Genomic DNA, 22,341 nt, shown 5'->3' on the forward strand with positions numbered 1-22,341 from the left:
CTGGGTTCATAGTAGCTGTTTAATGCATATTTCATTGATATGCAGTATATGAATATTAAATATACCCTGACACACTTTCAAGGTTTGCTTGTTCTTACTACAACCTGAATTTAGTTCATATTTTCTGAGTAGATGTCTTAATTTCTTACACTGACATTTTTTTCCTTGGGAAAAGATTTTTGTTTTCTTGCTTTGAAATCTAAAATAACAGTTCATTAAAATTTTGTGTTTGTGATTTTGGATAATATAGTAAATAAAATGATAGTGTAAATCCTGTGGCCTGCTAAAGCAGGGCTCAATTTGTATTAACACAAACAACAGGAAATGGTTCATATGATTTTATTTTACCACTAAAACAGATTCATATCATGATACACAATTTTGGTGTATATCTGAAACATATTAGTGATCTATATAAAGTGAGTACTAATGCATTTTACTTTTAACAATGTTTATTTTAGATTCCATTTTACAAATGCTAAAATGAAATATATACAAAAGCTAGACAGTAAATATACAAAATCTGTATAAAGGAGGTAATAATATACAAGAGACATAAGCTAGTAGTAAGTTTAAATATAACATATTAGGAAAATGAATTAACATTCATTACAGTAAATGTCCATGAATTGGAAAGCCATTCTGTAGAGAAATGCTGTATAGTCAGATATTATCAAAGAAACTATGCTAACATATAACTTCATTTACTTTTTAAATCCCTTCATATAATAGGAAATCAAAGTACATTTTCATAAAAGTACATCTTCATGTTCAAAAGAACATAAATAGTAGCAACTTAAAATTAAATAAGTGAGGTATATACAGTTTCAGGCTCTGGCTAATAAAAAATAGTCCTTACTTCCAACTGGATTACTAAGTATTCCTTTAGTTATAGCCAAAACCTTAATAAACAACTACTGATTTTTACTTCTACTTTAAGATACCATTTCCTTAATCTTAAAGAATTTTCTGGTCTCATCGAAGTTGAAGAAACAAAATGCAAAAATCAGCACAATGTTAAGTAGATTAGAGGTTCTTTAAATACTTAAGTGTATGGTCATTACACTGTACTACCTCTGACTATAAGCATATAATTTATGGAAGTAGTTAGGAATGGCATTTCAAATCATTATTAAAAGTAAAAGAGTATGTCATGATTTAAATTTTCACATTTACCTTGAAAAGAATTTTTGAAAATAGTTATTTTTAATTTAAAAAAAGTTATTTTCTGTGTTTAGGCCTATCAAAATGGCATTATTAAGGCTCCAAATGTATCCCTTTTCAAACTTATGAAAATGGAGCACCTTCTTATAAGTTATCTTTTGCACAGCGGAAATGTCAAATTCAATTCTTCCTAACCCTGTTAAGACATTTCTGAACTCTGAATATTAGGTAACTTACTATGCACTCCCCGACCTCCCAAACAATTATACAATCTAGACAGTTTGATAAGTTGCCTTAATATAGTTTTTTACATGTAGAATATTTTGTGGAAACCAAATTTATTTGGCTTTTTGGTAATCAATATATTAATGCTATACTGTTATCAGAAGAGAAGTCCTGGGCAGCATCCTCAGTTTTCAGGTCACAGTTATATTTCTATTGTGATACCTTGCTCCCCTGAAAGGAGTTATAAAAATTTTAGTTCCAAGTTGACCACTATCATGTATCTTTATTTAGAAAAATTGTGCTATGCATAGACTGGTGTAATTATTTGGTAAAACAACTTATCAAATGTCCATCTATTTGACAACTTCAGTTTATACAGCAATAGATCCAGCCCCAACCTACTTTATTTACAAAGCCATCATTTCATTTTATGATCCTTATCAATGATAACTGAAATTCCTTGATCGATTTGAAGAGATACAGTCTCAGAAACAAATTTCCCTAAAAATAAGAGGTACCCAAACAAATAACGGGCTGCGCAAAAGTCCTTCCTTAGAACAAATGTGATAGCCTAAATTTTCAGGAATTTAAACAGTTTAGTTAAGAAGTTTAACAAATTATTAAGTAGGCTTTTTTTCTGATAGCACTATATATATTAAAAAAAAAAGTAAAATTACACAAAATTCCAATATGCTCTTTATAGATGGTACTGTTAAAATGGCAGTCTTGTTAAAATGTTTTGGTTAACTTTTATTTACTGTGGCAGAGTAGAAAAATCATTGGATTTGGGGAGGGAAAATGTGGTTTCAAATTCCCAATTTTGCCCCCTTACTATCAAATATGACCTTAGCAACTCCCTTAACTGACAGAGGCTCTAGACTTTTCGTCTATGAGATGGACTGCAGTAAAGGCTCTCCAAGGCCCCTTCCAAGTACTAAATCCTGTGCAAGAAGGCGCTACGTTTTGTTCACTTCCTAAAACTGTCTATAGATGTTTCACTGACAGTTCATTTAAATTACAGTTTCAGAAATGTGAACCTTCAGGTTCTAGGGGAGAACAGAAAGTGGGAGAAAGATTGAAGTGCTTAAAATCCATTAAATGTAAATTTTAAGATGAACTATCTATTTTGCATCAAGTAAATGTCATACTAAACAAATTCTTTCAAAAATAATCTTTTAACATTTTAGCATTGGTTAAAAAAATACTCCTAGAGCAGAAAATTATACTATCAAAACCTACATAAACAAGCTAAAAATTTGGGCTTCATGTCAGAGTAATGGTTTCATGCTGTACTTCACATCCCCATCTGCACATCAGCAAAGTTGTAGAAGTTGTCGACATCTCCAGAAGCTGTTACCTTATTTTCTGATACGAACATCTATTTTAAATTTAAAAGAGACAAAAAATATTAATAACAAAATACCAGAGTCCTGTTCACTATTGAACCTAGTCAAAAATTTTGCTGCCCTTTAAATACAATCATAAGATTCATCCAAGGTAATATCCAAACATTCAAGTCTCCTATAATTGATATATTACATTTCCAGCAGTTCCAAATTAAAAGTTAAAGCATTTTTAAAAATGTTCGTTTTAAAAAGTGCTATGATGAAAATCTTCTTTAAATAAAATTAGAACATTTATAAAAGCACAGTTGAAATTGAATGATTTCTTCCAAACTGCAATGTTTTTTGGTTTATATAAAAAGGTCTCATGCTTTAATACAAAGAGCACTAGTGGAGTCAGTCCTAGATTTTAATCCTAGCTCAGTCACTAAATGTCTTAATTAACTAGTCACTTAACCATTCTTTGTCTCTTAACACCTGCCCTCTTAATGCCCAGACTGTTAAGAAAATTGAGGTTATATAGATGTGAAAGTAGCTAGCAAAGCATAAAGTACTTCCCAACTCCATACACAGACATCTTGAGTTTTAAATTCCTCCTCACCAAAATCTGTGTATGCACCCACTTAAAAGGTTCATGCTTAAAAAAAAAAGTTTCTACTAAGGAAACCTTAAATCACAAAAATCAGAGCGACAACAACCTATCAACTCATACACTTCAATGGTTTGTGATCTCTTCAATTTGAATGTTCCCTCCAGTAATGTTGATTGAAATTCACATTTTTCCATCCTATGTGTCTTTGTCCTTCTGTTTTTGTAAATTTTCTATAGTTATTTCCCAATAACTAGAAAATATTCACATAATGATTTATATGTATCTTGCCAAACTGTCCAGTATTAAATGCAACATTATTCCAAGTATAGCAAAATTATTATTAGTAAGATAATCTACTGCTCGATGGCATATCTTATTCATTCTTTTCAATGCAAATATTTTCATGAAATGCAGAAACTTTAAAAGTATTTGATAGTTCTACATATTAGGGAGAACTGGTAATCAAACAACAATAACACAGCACTTTAAAGTTTGCAAAACACTTTGCTCACAATCATTCTGTTAGATTGTCAGATAGTATGAGGATTACCTCCATTTTACAAATGAGGAGATTGAGGATCTGAGCTATTATTTGCCCATGAGTCACAAAGTTCATGAGGTAGGACTCAAGCCTAGGTTTCTGGACTCCAAATGCAAAGAAAAATAAATGTAAATGATAATTTGAGGATTTTTAAATTTATCTTTTAATGTTTTATGAATGCTTTAAATCATTTTTTCTACCAGTTACTTCCCAATAAATCTCACACTTTCTCATAACAATGAAAAGAAAAGCAGCTGAAAACAAAAGCAGCAAATGTAATAACATACATGTATGTTTTCCAGGAAATTAAAAAAATCTAAAAAGATGGCAGCAAATCATGGTGTTAATTTTCATGAATATCTAAACTGGTGAAAAATTAAAAGTACAGATTATTTTAAAAGATGTAAGCAATAATTAGAGTTAGACTAAGGAAGTGTGGACTTGCAGAGGTGTTTAGGGAATTTGCTTTAATAAACAGGTAACTGTCTTATATTTCACTAATTAAGTTGATAAGCTAATGTCACATAGTGTTAATAAGAACACTGGATTTGGAGTCAAAAGGACCTAGATTGAACTCTGGGATCTGCTACTTTCTTGTGATCTTGGGCAAGTCATTTAATTTAGTGTCTCTGCTCTCAGTTTATTCATCTGTAAATTGAGAGCTTGCTACAACGATCGGAGGTCCCAGATGGCTTTAAACTGTTTAACAAAATGTAAAAGCTATTTTTAAAAAGTCAATAATGCTATTTCCAAAGTGCTCAGCAGTATTTGGAAATAGTTTTTTCCCCCCTCTATTCAAGAAAATAAAACGTTTGAAATCTAAAATCCAGCATTAAAAAGGGTAATAAGTAATGGACTTGGGAGTTAAAACTCCTGTGCTCTGGTCCAGGCTCTGCCCACTTACTACTTCTATTACACTGAGGGAGTCCCTGGTTTCTCCTCTGAAGGAGCTGCACAAGATGGTATCTTTCCTCTAGCTTGAATTCTTAACCTAGAGTTTATGAACTTGTCTTTTTAATACTTTGATAACCACATAGAATTTCTTTTATAATTCTATACATTTTATATATTTAAAACCACGATTCTGAGAAGAGGTCCATAAGCTTTGCCGAACTGCCCAAGGAGTCCAGGACACCCACAAAAAAGGTTAAGAGCCCTTGCTTCTGTTCTGATTCTTTACCCTAACACTGAAGACTCCATCACTGGCTACTTTCAAAGCTGGTCAAGATTCAGACTTCCCATTTTGCTGGAACATATCATAATTATTCTTGTCTTTGCTCATATTTCCCCTAATTTAGACCAGAAAATATTCTCCCTCATTTGCCTTTTTTAGAGAAGTCCTACTTATCCTCAAAAGTGCAGCTAAAACCGCATCTCTTCCAAGAAGACTTGCAGGACAGCTGCAGTCATTCACACTTGCCTCTCCCCTGGACAGAAGTACCTTTTTCCTATCATAATGCATCATACAATTTTAGCTTTGAATTTGACAGCCATTTATTGTTCCCTTGCTGGAGAACAGCTCCTTCAAATGCCCTATCCCCAATGTCTTACATTTCTCCTGTAAGAAAAGTCCTCAGCACATACTAAATTTCCAATAAGTATCTGATGAACTGAATCTATTATTAATTTACTTCCTAGATCATTTATGTATAGATAATACAAAGGCAAACTTCAGCCTGGCTGCTTTCTAATGATCCAAATTCCAAATTAGGGAAGTTTTGAATGAACTGACTTTTTGCATACTTGAAGTAATATTGGTATCACCTAGTGTGAGGAAAATTGTGTGAACAAATATTTTAACTCAACTATAAATATGTTAAGTCCATTATCATTTCATACAATTTTTAAGAGGTATTGTGAAGTAGTTGACAGAGAGCTGACACTAAAACTAGGAAGACTTGGGTTCAAGTCCTACCTCTGACTCACAACAGCTATGTAGTCCCTGGGCAAGTCACTTAATCTTGTAATGCTCTAGGTAAAACTCAGACTGGAGATGCAGAAAAGGTGATGACTTGTCCTGGTAGAATAATTTACTCAACCAGGGAGTTCCCTACACCAAATTTTCAAGTACAATCTTTATCCCTATCTTTCTACAATCTGATAGAATTTCTCACCTTGGTCCCATTGAACACATCATTTATGATGAGTTGGCATCCTTCTACTGCACCTTCTCCATTAAACTCCAAAGCAATAACAGGACCTAGAAGAAAACCAAAGAACTATTTTATTAATCAAAGGTACTTAATATATATTCTAAAATTAGCTTTTCTTCTCTTCCGTGAGGGAAATATGCAGCACTTTTGAGGGGCAGGGCAAGGGAAAAGTGGTTGAAAGGGTGTGAAGGATGATTATATTACATGGTTAAGACTTTTTCAAATAATTAATGAAGAAATGTATGTAAAGTGCTTTGTAAACATTAAAGCCTTTATAAATATTAGCTATTATTATTACTACCTTTATGGTAGCCAGTAAAACATGGCAAGCAACTTCCGTGATAAGGTAGAACTAATGGTACATTAACCCTAAGTTTGAATTTGTGGGAGAGATAAAAAACTGCCTACATAAAAAAAGGCCTTGATGTCTTTAGTAAAATCAGATATTATAGAAGACAATGTAGAAAAAAAGAACAGTGGGAGGAGTTACCCTTAATTCACAGAATAACACAGATTAGAAACAAACAGCACTTATGGTTTTTATGTCTTCTATGCACCAATGTATTGAATGCAGGTAACAATCACAAATTTGAAATTTTAACAGACTAAGATAAATATAATCTCATATCGTAGTCCTGGCAGGAAGGAATTAATGACTGATATATATTAAGGTAAAGATTTTATTCTGGATTCAAATCCCAGGTCTACTTACAAGTCTGTAACCTTATCTGGTCCTTTTTTTTCTTTATAAAATGAGGGGGTTGTACTAGATGGATTCTAAGGTTCCTTTCAGTTTTAAATCTATGATACTAAATATGATTCAAAAAAAGAGTAGGAAGGGGCAGCTAGGTGGCGCAGCGGATAGAGCACGCCGTGTAGTCAGGAGGACGCGAGTTCAAATGTGGCCTCAAGACACTCACTAGCTGTGTGACCCTGGGCAAGTCACTTAACCTGACTGCCTACCCTTCCATACCCCCAATCCCCAAGAGAAAAAAAAAAAGGAGTGGGGGAAAAAAGCAGTCTTTGGAAATAGACAATCCTGAGGACAGAAGGACAATAGAGACCATGTCAGTGAGGAAAAAAGGAGAGAAAAATAATTATCTTCCCATGTTATAAGCTCCATGAGAGAAGGGTTCATGCCTTATTTAATGTTTCTATCACTCTAAGTGCTTAGTACAGTATTATACACATAGTAGGCACTTAGCAGAAAACTGCTATCATTGTAGGAGCATATTAAAACCAGTCCAGCTAGAGAGGATATGGCTGATACTTTTCTAATACAGATGACAAAGCTGCTACAAAAACAGAAGCACTGTAGTAACAGCCAACTTGAATTCTTAAGATATCTGCTCAAAGTCTCATGCTGCTAGAAATATCTAGTACCTGACAAATTCTTCACCTGGCCTTGCTGAAATTTCATCTCCTGCAACAATTTTTCCTAACTCCAAAAGGGAAGACTGTCTAAGTGGGATGAGAGATACTTTAAAATATCCCAAAAGGAAATAAAAAGGGGTGATGTCCAAAACCAACCTGCCCCCCCCCAAGTCCCCAGTGTGGCCTGCACAGATACGGAGCCCTCTCATGACCCCAGGTTTTAAAAGGACAAGTACAAAAGCTAAAAGGATATCACACCAAGAATCAGCAGCTAGCATACTGATCTGAACAAAGAGATGCTGAATAGAAGAATGAATACTAAAAGAATGGCATGAACCTGTAAAAATTGTGTCAGGAAGGTTAAAGTATTAAAGTTATTAGCTGAAGTTTTTTGAAAAATTTTAATGGAATTAAAACAGCTTTATTTAGGTATATTCAGAACAAGAAGGAAAGTCATTCTCCTTTGGGTGAGAAACATAAACATATGACAGAATTACTCAATTCCTGTTTTGCTTGTCTTTTCTACCAAGAAAAATGATCTTCACCACGAAAAGGTCAGATAAATATAATTAAGCTTAAAAGAAAATCAATTCTAGTTAAGAAAAATAATAAATTAGAGCAGATGTGACTATGAAGCTATTTGTGAGCAATCTAAAAAGAATTATGGAGAAATTTAGTGGTGCCACAAGACTTAAGATGAGCAAACAGTTTGCTCTGATTTCCAAGACAGGATAAAACGGAGATCTGAGAAGCTAGGACGTCCAGCTGAACGGACATCAACCCCTAGAAAATCATTAAACAGACAGTCTCTGGATACATGGAAAGCAGTGATCACTAGAAACCTGTATTATCAGTTCACGAAGAGCAAGTCATGCTAATCTAAACTAACCCTATCTCCTTTTTTGATAGGCCTGATTAGGCAGATCAGGGAACAAAATAAGATGCATTGTGGGCTGATTTCTGGGAAGTACATGACAAGGTTTTTATACTGTTGCAGGTAAATGGAGACATGGTTAACAGTATAGAGAAGAGCATTTTACATCTGGATAAACGACTATCCCCAAAGAGTCCTGATTAATGGATGAATATCAACCTTGGGTATCTAGTAGATTGAGACAGGATTCTACTCTCAGCTTTCCTGTTTGACGTTTTTATCAATAACGTGGATAGAGATAAACAGCATGCTTATCACATTCACAGACAGATGACAGAAACTTGGGAGGAAAAGCTAATATATCAGATGATGAACTGGATTTATAATAGATATAAAGTCCTCTGATTAGAGTTATTTTTTAAAATTATTCTATTTTTACGTCACATTCCTTTCTGAATATACTTCTATCCAGACAAACATGTTTTATAACAAAGATTTAAAAAGAAAAAGGAGTTCAGCAAAACTAAGGAAACATGGATTGCGTTTGACAGTGTATGCAGTATTCCATATCTCTAGTCCCCTACCTCTGTAACGAAGGGGAGGGACTTTTTTCTTAACCCTTCTGTCTTCTGCTTAATTTTTTTTAAAAAATCCACTAGACACGTACAATGGGGGAAAACTGACTTAACAGCACTTACGCTTTTCAGTCGTATATGCCACATTTTAAAAGGGCTATTGACAAATCAGAGCATATCCAAAGAAAAGTAACCAAGATGATAATAGCTTGAACTATTACTTAATGAACAGTTGTCATCTAGAAGAGAGATCAGAAAACAGGAACCAATGAGTAGAAGGCAGAGTGAGACAGACTTTGACTCACCATAAGGAAGAGACATCCCATTTCATTACTGGAGATCTTAGATTATAAATGATCTTGGAAAGGCCAAAAGGTTAAACTAAATGATCTTCCAACTTTAAGAGTTTATGAATTCTATGACTAAATCACTTTAATTTCTATTCATACCCACATGCCCATAAAACTTTGTCCACTTCACAAAAGGAGAAAAAAGTTGTTTGTTTTTTAAATCAAAGCTATTATAACCAGTTCTTAATGGTCCATGAGTAGATTACTCCTGTCAGCCTCAAGCCTCCAAGCCCCTTGATATCCAAAGCCATGCCTTGGTCCACCAAAGCCAAGCAAAGAGAGAATTAATACCAGACACCAAAAAGGTAATGATTGTCTGAAAGTATGCCTCCAAGCCTAGTCTCAGCCAGCTTTCCAAAGCCTTATAACTTTTTTTTAGTCTTCTCATTGATAGTATCTACCTTTCTTTTTCCATTACCATGAATAATAAAAGATGACTATGCTTAAAATTCTACTATAAAGGCCTACTTTAAAGTTATACTTTCTATTGCAATTTCTGTATTTCATTAAGTTCATTTCAGTTTCAAATTGAACTTGTCATGACGGGTGTCAAATTTTTAGCCAGAGTGCAATTATGAGTTGGCCAAAGAAAATATGTTCAATTTAATTCAACATGCATTTTTATGAGTACTCACTATGTGCTAAGCATTGCAATAGGCACTGTGAGACATAAAAACCATATACAAGACAATTTCGGCCCTCAAGGAGTTCATAATCTTGTTGGGAAGACAAGCCTTGTACATATGAAATGATTAGGAAACAATGCAAAACAGGATGCAATTAACCACTAAACTGTAATAAAGTATCAAAGTACATGGTATAGACAAGAAGTTTTGAGTTGTCTGGATAAAAATAGTTAAGATTGCAAATTTGTAGATGTTAGCTTCCTGAAGGTGAAGGAGAAATGAACATTTGACTAGAGAGAAGAGATAGAAAAGTCTACAAACCTACAAATACATATGAATAAAGAATAATCAATTTTCTGTATATTTCATGCAAAGTGTATTTTTTATAAAGCTAGAACAGGACAGGGCTTTCCTGCAACTCTATACCAGGGAGCTTATTTTCTTATGTCACAATATCCTAATCCTCTCCCTTAAAGAAATTAGACTGGTTTTGCCCTGAAACACAAGGAAGATATCACAACAATCTTGATTTTAGCCCAGGGGACAAAGGGTCAAGCTTAGCCTCCCTTGATGCAACTTCTGGTAGCCACTGGAAGACAGATCTAACTTCCTGGTCATCAAAGAGCACCGAAAAGCCCACCCAAGTGCAGCTGGGGCCTTTTAGACTTGCTGAACTCCTGAGTCATCACACCCTCCTCTGCAGATCACACCTGATGAGAAAGGTATGTTTACTTACTCTTAGTGTTAGAGAATACTTGTTGAATATCCTTTCTATGTTGGGCTAAGTAATTCTCCTTGTTTAAAAAAACAAATAAACTGTTGAATGACTAATGGTCACCCTAACACTGAACCTGAACCAAGAGAGTCGTGGCCTGTGCCAGGGCTGCCCCTAATCCTCACTTGGTGGACTATGACAATTAGACTTTTCCATTGTTTAAAGGCTCCTTAAAATTCAGATACCAAAATCTATGACACAATGTTATACTCACAGCTGTCATTAATCTATAAACTTTATCACTCATTTTCCTTATTTATAAAGTAGAGGCACTATGTCACTCTTTCTCTGATACTCTCAAGAGTAATACAATATCACTGTCAAAAATAAATGTTAAAATACGAAAAAAACATTGAATTTATTTGTAAAATTTCTGTAGAGAAAGTGATATAATAGTTAAGAAAGCTTAAAATTAGGTACTTTCTCACTATTTTAGTGTACCCATACAACAATGCTTATACATTACAATGATTAGTTTTTCATCAAGAAGATATATTTACAGACTCACACAGCATAATACCAGCCACTAAAAGCAACAATTTAAATAGTTTCTTTTCTCTCAGAGGAACTAAATGGAATAAAATAAACAAACTATTTACATCAGGTAATAAAAGGAGAAGCAGTATAAATGAATGCCTAACAGCCAACTTAGAAGACAGCCCTGGATTCAAATCCCACCTCTGACACACTGGCTGAGAGACCTTGGACAAATCACATAACTTCTAACTGCCCTAAACAACTCTCTCAGGATGGTAAGCTGATGATTTCCATTGGCACAGGAGGGAGTTTCCTCATCAGGAAGTCTCTATACCAAAGAAATCATCACCAGCACCGCTGTTACTCTCCTCATTCCCACCCCATAAATAATAGTTAACTGATATAGGTTATTTTATGTAGGTGGCATTATTCATACAAGTAAATTTTTTTTTTAGCACTGTGAGTGATAAAAGCAAAAGATATACAATGCATAATCACAGAAAAAGAAAAGATGGTTAAAAAAACTCAACCTGGTTTTTAGTCAAAAAATACTTAAGAAGATGGGAGAATTGCAGATAGTCTTTCAAAGAAAGGAGGAAAGAGACAGTGAGCTGAGAAAGTGAAAGCAATCTAAATAAAAGCTGCATCACGAAAAAGGCTCAGAGTTGAGTGTTTGCCTCATCAAATGAAAATGGTAACAGGGTTTTGATGCTCATACAATATAAATACTGGGTTAAAAGGAAGAGGTTGGTTGAGAATTGAGGGTTTTCAGTACCACTGAGAGTGGGAGGAAAGTTTGAAATGATAGAGAAATAAAGAGCATGATTTTAATAAGCATCCCTACAGGGCAATACAGTAAATACTTTCAAAGAAAGCCAGAAATTTCTCACTGAAATTTCCTGTTTACTATGGAGGAGGGAAGGGAAAGATTTCAGTACTACAGGCCTATTTTTTTTTTAGTGTTAAGTAGGTCTTCAAAATTCACATGAATAAATCTGATACTTTCCAGAACATATTACAATAACCTTTTCATAACTTATTTACTAACAGTATTCAATTTTCAGTAAATGAAAGGAAATATATTTCAATAATTGCTATTATTTCATGAACAAATGAGAAAGCTTTAAAGATGCCTATAACCCTTCAGAGAAATGATCATCTTATTTTGCAATCCTACCTATTTGTCAAATAATCATTTTTGAAGTCTATTTCTCTCACTTTCCTAAAAAGTTATTTTACCATGGAAATAAAAGGATCACTAACTGTGTTTCTGATAATATGTAAATTTTCTCTAAAAGTACCTATGTCTAAATGTTTGATGAGTGCAAAGAAAAAGATATTATTACCTTTAAAGTAGAATATCAAATCACCCTTATTCTTTAAAGTGATTCTTATTTGTTTGCTACTTATATCAGAATACAAAAATTAACTTCAAGCATTTACCATTAGCTCCCCTAAAAGAGTTAAAATTATAACCATTTTCCAACAAAAAAAGCTGCCAACATATAATCAATTTTGTTTTTATTTCTAACAGACAAGAAATAACTCCTTACTAAAGTTAGTTGTTCATGAACCAGTTTTCTGTGGAAAGTCAAACCACCAACTTGCTAGAGCAAACAATCAATTCATACAAACTCTTAGAAGGATAAAAATTAAAGAAAAAAAAAGGTTGCACACAATTAAAATAACTCCAACCTAACTTGTTTAAAGAAGCTACTACCTAAAAATGGGGAAGAGAAGGCAAAACTGGATATCAACCCAAGTTATTGTAACCATTTCACTGCAATTCAATTGTCATATTAAAGAAAACAAAAGAGACGAGGAACTACTCCAATTAGCATGACTTCTGTGCAAAGCAGAGAGACAACCTACCCAAGTGCCAACACTGACCAAGAATAGAAACTTATCTGTAGGAATCTTACAGATAAAGATGGTGGAAGATTGTGAGCAATAGCATTTAATAAAACTGAAAAACAGTGACAGGAAGAACAAGTTTGAATGAAGCTTGGTGAGAAACTGTGGTAAGAGGTTTCTGTTCTTTTTTCTTTTGTTATTTGGGTCTAGCACTGCCACTAATTATGAGGAGTCACCTCACCAGCTCAGGCTTTTCCTCATGCTGCACTAAAATAGCTGAGACTCCCAATTATTTTGACCAAGATAAGAAAAGGGACTGGGGTAAAATAAAAATTTTCCCAGCCTAGCCCTTCTTGGTGTTTATTGATAAATTGGATCTGATATGATTTTTCCTCTTCAGTTATCTTTGAAATGTAAATCTTACAACTGTATCTGTGGCTTTTTCCTTTTGGTGGTCACAAATTCCTTTTCTCCTTTCTGGCGGCTATAAATCCAAACTTGTGTCTTTCCTTTTTTCCCCCATCTTGTACTTTTTCCTTTTAAAAAAAGTTTTTTTCCTCTGATATAACTGGAGACTATATAAGCTTTAGGAAATCTCTGCTCACTGCTCAGAGTTATTACAAACTCTGAAGAAACATATAATAAATCTGGGTTTTACCTCCTAGTTCTCTTTGTGTTGGTAGTGTCAATTAGCAGCAGTACCTATCTAGGAATCCATGGACATTTCCATTAAGACATTATAAAATTCATCCTGAGAACATTTAAGGGTGAAACCAAAAGGACAATAAACAAACGATTTATAAAGTTTGTTTTAGTAAGCTTTTTTTTTTAAACCATCAAGGAAGTAGGAGCCACCACATCTGGGCACAAATGTGGCTCCTACCAACTTGATCACCATCTTAAATGTTCATATAAAGAAATTAAAATAGTACTTATTCTAGCCCAGGCATAATTCAGAACACTGCAGTAATTAAGGTTCAGGACTAGAATGCAATGACACCCTTGTGGACCAGAAAATAAGGCAATAAAAACAACTTTAAGATTTTATACAAGTGTACAACTGAATTTTTTTTTAATTTATCTCTACCACTACATTCACCAACCCCTATTACAATATACCCACTGAGTGAAAAGGTCCCCAAAATTTTATAGCTGGACTTTACACCACTAAAATAGTCAAAGCAATTCTTTCCTCAAAAAAAGTCTAGCATAAGGCTAGGCTGGAGGAGAGGCTTAATACAAAATAATAAAAATATAAAAACAAAATAATAGAACTATCTAAAAAATACAGTTTCTACAGTTAGGGGTAATATCAGTTCAGAACAGAGAAAAACCACCAGGATGACCAAGGCCTATTGCCAAGATTATCACACCCAGCATACAGACAAACACCTCCAATTCCCATACTAATCCTTGTCTAGGTGATGTGCAATGAGGTAGCTAAAAGGACATAAAGCCTCTTCCATGCAACCTGTCCCAGGACCAAGGCCTTGCTATTGGGATTCACTTCATACTCCCACCGCTTCAGTGTTCTCTAGCCCAACAGCCAAAACCATTCCTTACCTGGGTGCTCCATTGGGGCATAATAGCAAAGTTTAGTTTCTTTAAGGCTCCATATTGAGGGATATACCTCCTTTATCTGTGAGTACTGAATGAAGACTCTCTCCTTCGCTTATGCCTAGGTACTCAAGATTACCATGGTCAACTAAAGGATTCCCTTTCTTCCAGGTGAATTGTCATTTACCCTTATTATAAAAAGAATGTTTCAAATCCCCTAGATGATTTAAAAAGTCAAGCTTCTTCCCTATAATTCCACCCATGGGGTCCCAAATCATTTCTAGGAAGGAGCCAACCAAACCATTTCTGGGAAAAGAAAACTGTCAATTAGGGGGGACCTGAACTATTGCACAAGTTGTATAGAGCCCTCTGAGGAAACAGAAACTTCCAGGCCTAGGTGACATGCATGGAAGATGGTATATGAAAGGGCTGCAGACAGTTAACTAGAATTATATCTTAAAAAATCCATACTGCAAAAGGAATATCTGGATCAAAGAAACTGCTGGACCAGAGAGGGCCCTCCCAATTTCTTGAAGTAGGGATGATTTGCTAAAGAGACTGGGAGGTGGCACACTAACCCCAACATTCAGGAGTGTGATGATGCAAGCTGTAGTTTTAAAAATCCATTCCAGATTTCAATAATATCACTTGCCTAAGAATAGTACAGTTGATGGAAAACCCAGTACATACAATGGCAATAGGCTGAATCTCAGCCATTCTTCAGGGAAGAATAGGTTCCCTGATCAAATGCAGTTGTATGTAGGCACATAGGAAAAAAAAATATTCCAGAAGAGCTTTGATGGTGGCAGCCACAGTAATGGGACTCAGTGTATTCTGAAAAAACAACTGCATCAAGTATAAACCTCTTGCCCTTAAAAGGGGGAAAATGGCCAAGATAATCAATTTGTCAATAATAAACAGGTGGAATCACAGCATACAGATATTTCAAAGTTAGACATTCCCACTGGCATAAGGAACATCTTTCAGCAAAAGTAGCCGTACAGTCTTCAGTTAAGGGGAGCATATGGTCCTATATCCATACTGATCATAGACCCAGTCCCTAATCTCTGTTGTTCTTATAAAAGTTCTTCCTATAAAGGTTGAGTAACTTGGTTATTCAGTTCAACAGAGAGCATGATGGCTCTGAGGGGAACTAATGTTTCCTAAAAACTGTTATATGTTGCAAAGTTATCAAGAATTTCTCCACTGCTCCTGGCCCTAAAGTAGAGAGCCCTCAATTGCATTTCTTTTGTTCTCTCCATGCCCCAGATCACTCAACCAAACCCATGGCCACCATCCACGGATCAACATAAATAAAATTATTCCTAGGGCAAGACTCTCTTACACACCAGCCACACAACACATAGCAAGTATGTGCCATGATGCCCATCCCTCAAGGTATTCTTTATTTTTGAATTAATGGCCACTGAGAGTCCAAAGAATCTATGGCAAAAAATGGACGAGAGTTGCAAGTAGTAGGCAGGGAGAGGTGAACTGTGATCTGAATCACAGAAGAAAGCATTAACAAGTGAGATCACAGATCTATTGGAGTATATAGGCAACTTGTGCAGATAAATGAAACTTTACTGGATTTCTGGCTTCTTCACCTACCAAACTTTTACCACAGTTATGAAGAAGTAGTAAAAAGGGCTTAATTGAACGTCACTTCCTCTCTTATGCTACTCTCTAAATAGGGAAATGACTGAAAGCAGGAAACCAGTAGAAGATTAATAAATCTATTAAGGGTCTAAAGATCCATTTTGTAATCAATAGTAAACTGATCCTTTGTAATATCAGTAATATTAAATGCTCAAAATCTAAAATAAAGAGCTCCATCTTATTTAGTTTAGTATTCCCATTTAGTCTTGCCTCATACACAAAGCGACTGGGTGATCCTGGGCAAATCACTTAACCTCAGTTCTCTAGGCAACTACAGCTATAAACTGCAGAGAACATGTCAGAATCCAATAGTAAAAGAAATTTCCTCACTTGAGAGCTCCCTACACTAAGCAAGTGACAAGTCCAGTAGTCCCTATTCCTATGCTATCCTTTTTAGTAGCTAACAAAGTTAGTAAAACATGAATATTATACTGCAAGAAAAAGAAGAATCAACATTTATATGAAAATTTTAGGTCAAAGAGAAGATTCAAGATCCCTCTTGAATGGCTGAACTTTGTAATGGGCCAAATTCAACTGATGATTACTATCCAAACTTGAAAACAGAAAAATGCCTTTCCAGGACTTTCCACAGTGTGACTATGTTTAAAATGGTGAAAACCGTACTAATCTGAAATTGTATGTGGTGAGAAAGAAGGTGAAATAAGGCCATTCTGTTTCTCTCAGCAGTATTTAATTTCCAACTTAATCCCAAGGTGGTTCTTTTTTCCCACTACTTAGCATAAAAGAATGACAATACAAAAGTAGTATTTGCCAGTGTAAATGAATTCAAATGAGAGCTCCTAGAAGAGAAAATTATCTACTTCCCTATTTAGCTCTATTCCATTTGACATAGGAATGAGGCAACTTACCAAACTAAGTATTAAGGGGGGAAAAAACAGGAGAAAGCAGTTTATGATAAATTTATGGTAAGTAGGTGTAGTTTACAATAAATGACAGAATACTCAAGGAGGTCAACTTGGGTTGAAATACTACTTGATTTTTGATCATTTCTTTTAAGGAATAGGTAAATTACTTGAAAGTCACATTTCTTAAGTTATGGAATCTAAAGATAGTAAAATATGATGCTTGAATTTAGGTTTATTATTCGTATTAACTACCTCCAATAACAGAGGAAAGTACACTCAACTGGGAAAGATAGAGTATTTACAATATTTTCATACTTCAAGGAGTTGAACAGAAAGTTGGGATATATTCAGGCCAGTTCCTTAAACAGATAATATGGGTGACTTGCTTACAGTTTCAAAAGCTTCATGAGCTGTCACCAAAAAAGAAAAAAATCAATTACCTTCATATTCATGGTATTATATAAAGTTAGAGAGGTATGATTTCCATCTCTGCCTTTTAAGAAGAGGCTAAAATGTATTAGAAACAATTCAAAGATAGATAGCTAGGCACTAGCTATTAAAGCTTAAAACTGCACTAAGACTTTTGGGACACTCTGCATACAAAGATAGGGAATGGACTGGCGATTTCATTGGTGTAGACTATTGGGCAGATAACAGTCAGAGAGTTTTCTAGAGCCCTGAGAGGGTTAAGAGACTTGCCCAGGGTCACAGAGCTAGTTTATATCTGTGGTGGGACTTGGACCTGGTGCTCCCAGGCTCTGAGGCCAGCTCTCTATCCACTGTGCCATACTTCCTCCATATAAATAGAAAATATAAAGAATAACTACAAAGCAGGGCACTGGGAGCTTGGAGGACAGAAATTGGGAAAGGTTTCATACAAAACATGTTTCTTGAACTGTATTTTTTAAAGAAAGAGGATTCTATGAGATAAGAGTTGAGCTGAAGACACAAAGACAGAACGTAGAGTGCCATGTGTGAAGAACACAGAGAAGGTCAGTTCAGTTGAATTGTAGAATCAGAAACGGAAGTAATGTATAACAAAGTTGGAAAGCCATATTGGGTCCAACTTGTGAAGGTTGGTTGTTTTTTTGTTTTTTGCTTTTTGAAAAAGTTAATTTTTAATTGATAAATATCATCTGAAGTTCCATCAACATACAGTGATGTCCAATATATGAACAAGAACCAAAGAAAGAAGAAACAAGCACAATCATAAGCAAGGACAACAATTTAAAAAAAAAATAAACAACCTAACAAAACTGAAGGAAAAAACAAAATGAAACAAATAGAAAAACTCCCCCCTGACCAAAAATTAAGTCAACAAAACAAATAAAGTGAATGGCTATTCAAATAACTAGCATTTTGGTAAAAATAAAGAAAACTGTGCATGAACTCTTTTTTAAAAATTTAGTTTTATTTTATTTTCAGTTCTGAATTCTCTTCTCCCATCTCCTTCCCCCTCCCCCACCATCCACTGAGAAATGATTGGAAGGGTTAAAAAAGAAACAAAACAGGAGTCAATATTTTATCCTAGAGGCAACAAAGAATCACTGGAGTTTATTAAATGGTCCAATCTGTGCTTAAATAAAATTATTTTTGCAACTGTATGAAGGATGAGTTGGAGTGTGGAAAAGACTTTAGGCAGGGAGGCAAACTGAGAGGCTACAACAGTAATCCAGACAAGAACTAGTAATAAGAATCTGATCTAAGGTGGGAGTTCTTTGAGAGAAAAAAAGAATGAGTTGGATGCAAAAGATATTATGGAGAAAGAAACAGCATGATTTGGCAACTGAATGGATATACAGAGGTTAGGGAAAGTAAAGGGTAAATGAAATGCTGAAGCTCAACACCTGGACAACTCAAAGAATGGTGGTGCCTTCAACAAAAATGAGGAAGTTTGCAAGGTAGTAAGTAGGAAGTTGGTAGGTGGTGGAAAGGTAATGTAAGTTCTATTTTGGACATGATGCAATCGAGATGTCTCCAGAATATCCTGTTTAAGATGTTCAGTAGACATTTGGTGATGTGGGACTGAGGATCAAGATGTGGAAGCCTCCATAACATGCTTCACAATGCTCAAAAACACCCTCTGCTAAAGTTTCTGGCCTTGCCTAAAGAACTTACTACATGATGATGTTGTGTATCTAAGGGCCCAGAATTCTAATAGACAAAATTTGCAGAGGCATATTTCAATTAAATATAAAAAAGAATTTAGGTAGTGAATCTTCTGTCCCTCCAAGTATTTAAGCAGAAAACCTCCCTGTAATAAGAAAGATTATTACATTGGCAGGAAAGTTACACTACATCTGACTTCTCATGGCCTTTTCAACTCTGGCTCTATCATGCAATTACACAAATGCAGATATTTGATGTATTAGCTTTCCTAGGGTAGTTCCATCCAGCTTCAGTAACTTAAATTACCCCCTAGTTCTTGTGTAGCACCATTATTATTTATAAATGTCATTCTGTTAAATTTATATGTGACTAATTATTTGAACCACAGTGTTCAAAACAAACTGAAGCATATTACAAATTTGCCCTGGAATATCAAGAGATGTCTGATAAAAATTTAGGTGAATTCAAAAAGATTTTTAAACATTTCCTCCCTCATAAACAACTAAATTGTACCCTAACTCTTATCATGGAAGCATTAGTTACAAATCTGGAATAGACATCCCAAGTCTCATTTCCATGTGCACAAAAGACATTTTTCAATACCAAATTTCACAGAAAAATCTGATACCTAAGAAACATTAATTTGTAAGGCTCAGGTGTGCAAAGGCAATTTTAGATACGTCAAGACAATATACATAAAATTCGTATTCTCAAATTTGATCTATTATTAGTATTCTTATGTCTTTCAAAGCTTAGGCTCCTTCAGGGCAGGAACTCTATCACCTCTTTTGCCTCTTCAATAGTGTCCCAATATAAAATGTGTTGGTTATTCAGCGAGGCAAACAAAGTAATAAGGTGTTTCATTTACTAACATGAGAGAATAAAGCAAAGTCACTGCCTCATCACCAGAAAAGCTTTTTGAAGGACAAAATGATTTCACAAGTTTTGAACAATTATAAGGAGATAACTTGGGAAAACTGAGGAAGGGAAGAATATTCAAGGCAAAGCAAGAATCCCACAGAATCAGAAATGAGTCCAGTGGGTACTATGTGTACATATAAGAACTGAAGTGGATTGGCCCCAGCCAAAATTACCATAGGATAACTTTGTGTATAATTAGATTTTCCCACATAATCTATTAACCACTCCCCCCCAGTTTTACCTTTTTCCAGTAAAGGAATGAAATCAGGTGCTCTTCCTTGGAAAACTCTCCGAGCATCCTCAGGTTTCATTGATACTTCCTTTGTCTGAACCAGCAAAAAACTTTTGCTAAGCATCTATTGAAAATAGAAATATTTAGATTTTAAAATGGCTACCAGATACTAAGTTCAGCCAAAATGTGACTTTTACTTTTATTTTGTTTTGTTTTTCGGTTGGGCAATGGGGTTAAGTGACTTGCCCAGAATCACACAGCTAGTAAGTGTTTTGTGTCTGAGACCAGATTTGAACTCAGGTCCTCCTGAATCCAGGGCTGGTGCTCTATCCACTGCGCCACCTAGCTGCCCGACTTTTTACTTTTAATGCTATGTTTTAATAAAGTTGGTTGAGGTAAAGAAAAAGATAAAGAAAAAAAGTTTCACACCTCATCAATTAGTTTCCTGGCATTTGCAGTAGTATAATCACCAGCAAATAAAACAGCCAAACAGGATTCATCACTAATCTTCTGCCTCTGACCCCGGGTTATTGGAACAATGCTCTTACTGGCATCTGTAGAAATTCGTACAGCTTTGAGCTCTTCGAGAGTAGGTAGAGGAACATAGTCCTGAATCACTGCATCCTCTGGTAGGAGGCTCCAATTGTTTTCTCCTGACACAGGTGTAAAGTCATGGATGTTACTCCATGTGTTATTGAAGATGCTTAGTCCTGCATCTTTGAACTGAAAAGCCAGCTCAGGATAATAAAACTGAAAACAGCCAAATTTGATATTTGCTGAGGACTCAATAATGGGTTGTGTGGCACAACACAAGAAGACTTCTAGCTTTCTACAGTCCCGAGTACGAAACTGCTGGCAGGCCACTATGCACTTGCAATCTCTGCAATTCCGGAAAAAGACACTGCCCTTTACAGGTCCCAGAAATATTCTGCAGTTTGTACAATCATCAATAGTGATTGTAGCAGAGTGATCAAAGATGTAGATGTTGCAGCTCTCACAGTCTTGAATGACAAACTGCTGTCCTGCAACTTTCCCAGGTAGGCGACCTACTGTTTCATCCTTCAAGCCATTAAACATATAGTCTTTTGGATCAACCTGGAGGAATAGAACAGATGAAAAGTTTAAATTTTAAATGTTTGAAAAAGGGTGGGGAACCAATGTTTAGTTCCCTTCTTTTTGTTTTTTTAGTGTCAACAAATAAAAAACTGAGCATGCACATCAGTCCTATGACCAACCTCTAGGCCCTTAATTCCTACTTCCAAAAGCTACCTTTTGATTTCACTTGTCTCCCTACTTAGTCTGGACTCCACAGTCACAGGATTTCCCCTGGAATCACTCCACCATTTGACATTCCATGGTATTTATATTGCTAATCTTCAATCCTGAGTGTCTCTCACTGTCCATTTCTCATCTACTGAATAATAAGATCCCTGAGGGCAGGGACTATCTTTTTTTGTCTTTGTAGTCTCAGCTCCCAGCTCACTGCCTTTTGCTTTAATAAATGATTTTTAAATTTGAGAGGCTGCTCAATGTTGCTAAAGAAAGCCACAAAAATCATTATGATTGGGTCCAATACAAGTTCTCTGCTACTCAATCAACAAGAATTTATAAGTGCTTATTATGTCCCAGGTACTATGCAATCCTCAATTCATCTCTTTCAATATATATATATATTTTAAGAATCCTAAAATAAGTCCCAGAGGAATATACTTCAGTATCAATGAAGTGATGCAAGGGGAAATAAATCAATCAGTCTCTGTACTCTTGAAGCCTTATAATCTCGTAGAGGAATACCATAAAAATAATTATAACACAAAATGTAATATGTGTCTAAACAAAGACCTACAAATGATCTAAGGAAGGAGATCACATGTAACTGAGGAAAACAAGGGGAAAAAACACATAAAGGAGGTACCATGTGAGCTGGACCTCAAATGCCAATGAGAAAAATTTCAATGAAAATGGGGAAAGAAGACAAGAATATTCCTGGTATAAGCAAAGGCATGAAAGTTGAAAAGAGGGAACTGGCAGTCCAATTTGACTGGTGCATAAAATATGGAGAAGGTAGTTTAAT

At 35.1% G+C, this 22,341-nt stretch overlaps 1 protein-coding gene across 1 annotated transcript in view; it reads right to left on the reverse strand.

The window, feature by feature from the left end:
- Positions 1–323: 323 nt before the first annotated feature.
- Positions 324–22,341, reverse strand: part of RP2 (RP2 activator of ARL3 GTPase) — a 45,794-nt gene continuing 23,776 nt past the window's right edge. Inside the window, exons 2-5 of the mRNA XM_020992933.2 lie at positions 20,697–21,362; positions 20,277–20,391; positions 5,980–6,065; positions 324–2,767 (exon numbers count right to left, since the gene is read on the reverse strand). Of these exons, the coding sequence (XP_020848592.1) occupies positions 2,684–2,767; positions 5,980–6,065; positions 20,277–20,391; positions 20,697–21,362 (951 nt within the window). The 3' untranslated portion in view covers positions 324–2,683. The remainder of the gene's footprint in view (positions 2,768–5,979; positions 6,066–20,276; positions 20,392–20,696; positions 21,363–22,341) is intronic.

The sequence above is a fragment of the Phascolarctos cinereus genome, unplaced genomic scaffold (genome assembly GCF_003287225.1).
Source record: "Phascolarctos cinereus isolate Bilbo 61053 unplaced genomic scaffold, phaCin_HiC Scaffold_726;HRSCAF=1367, whole genome shotgun sequence".
In the NCBI taxonomy this organism is placed as follows: domain Eukaryota; kingdom Metazoa; phylum Chordata; class Mammalia; order Diprotodontia; family Phascolarctidae; genus Phascolarctos; species Phascolarctos cinereus.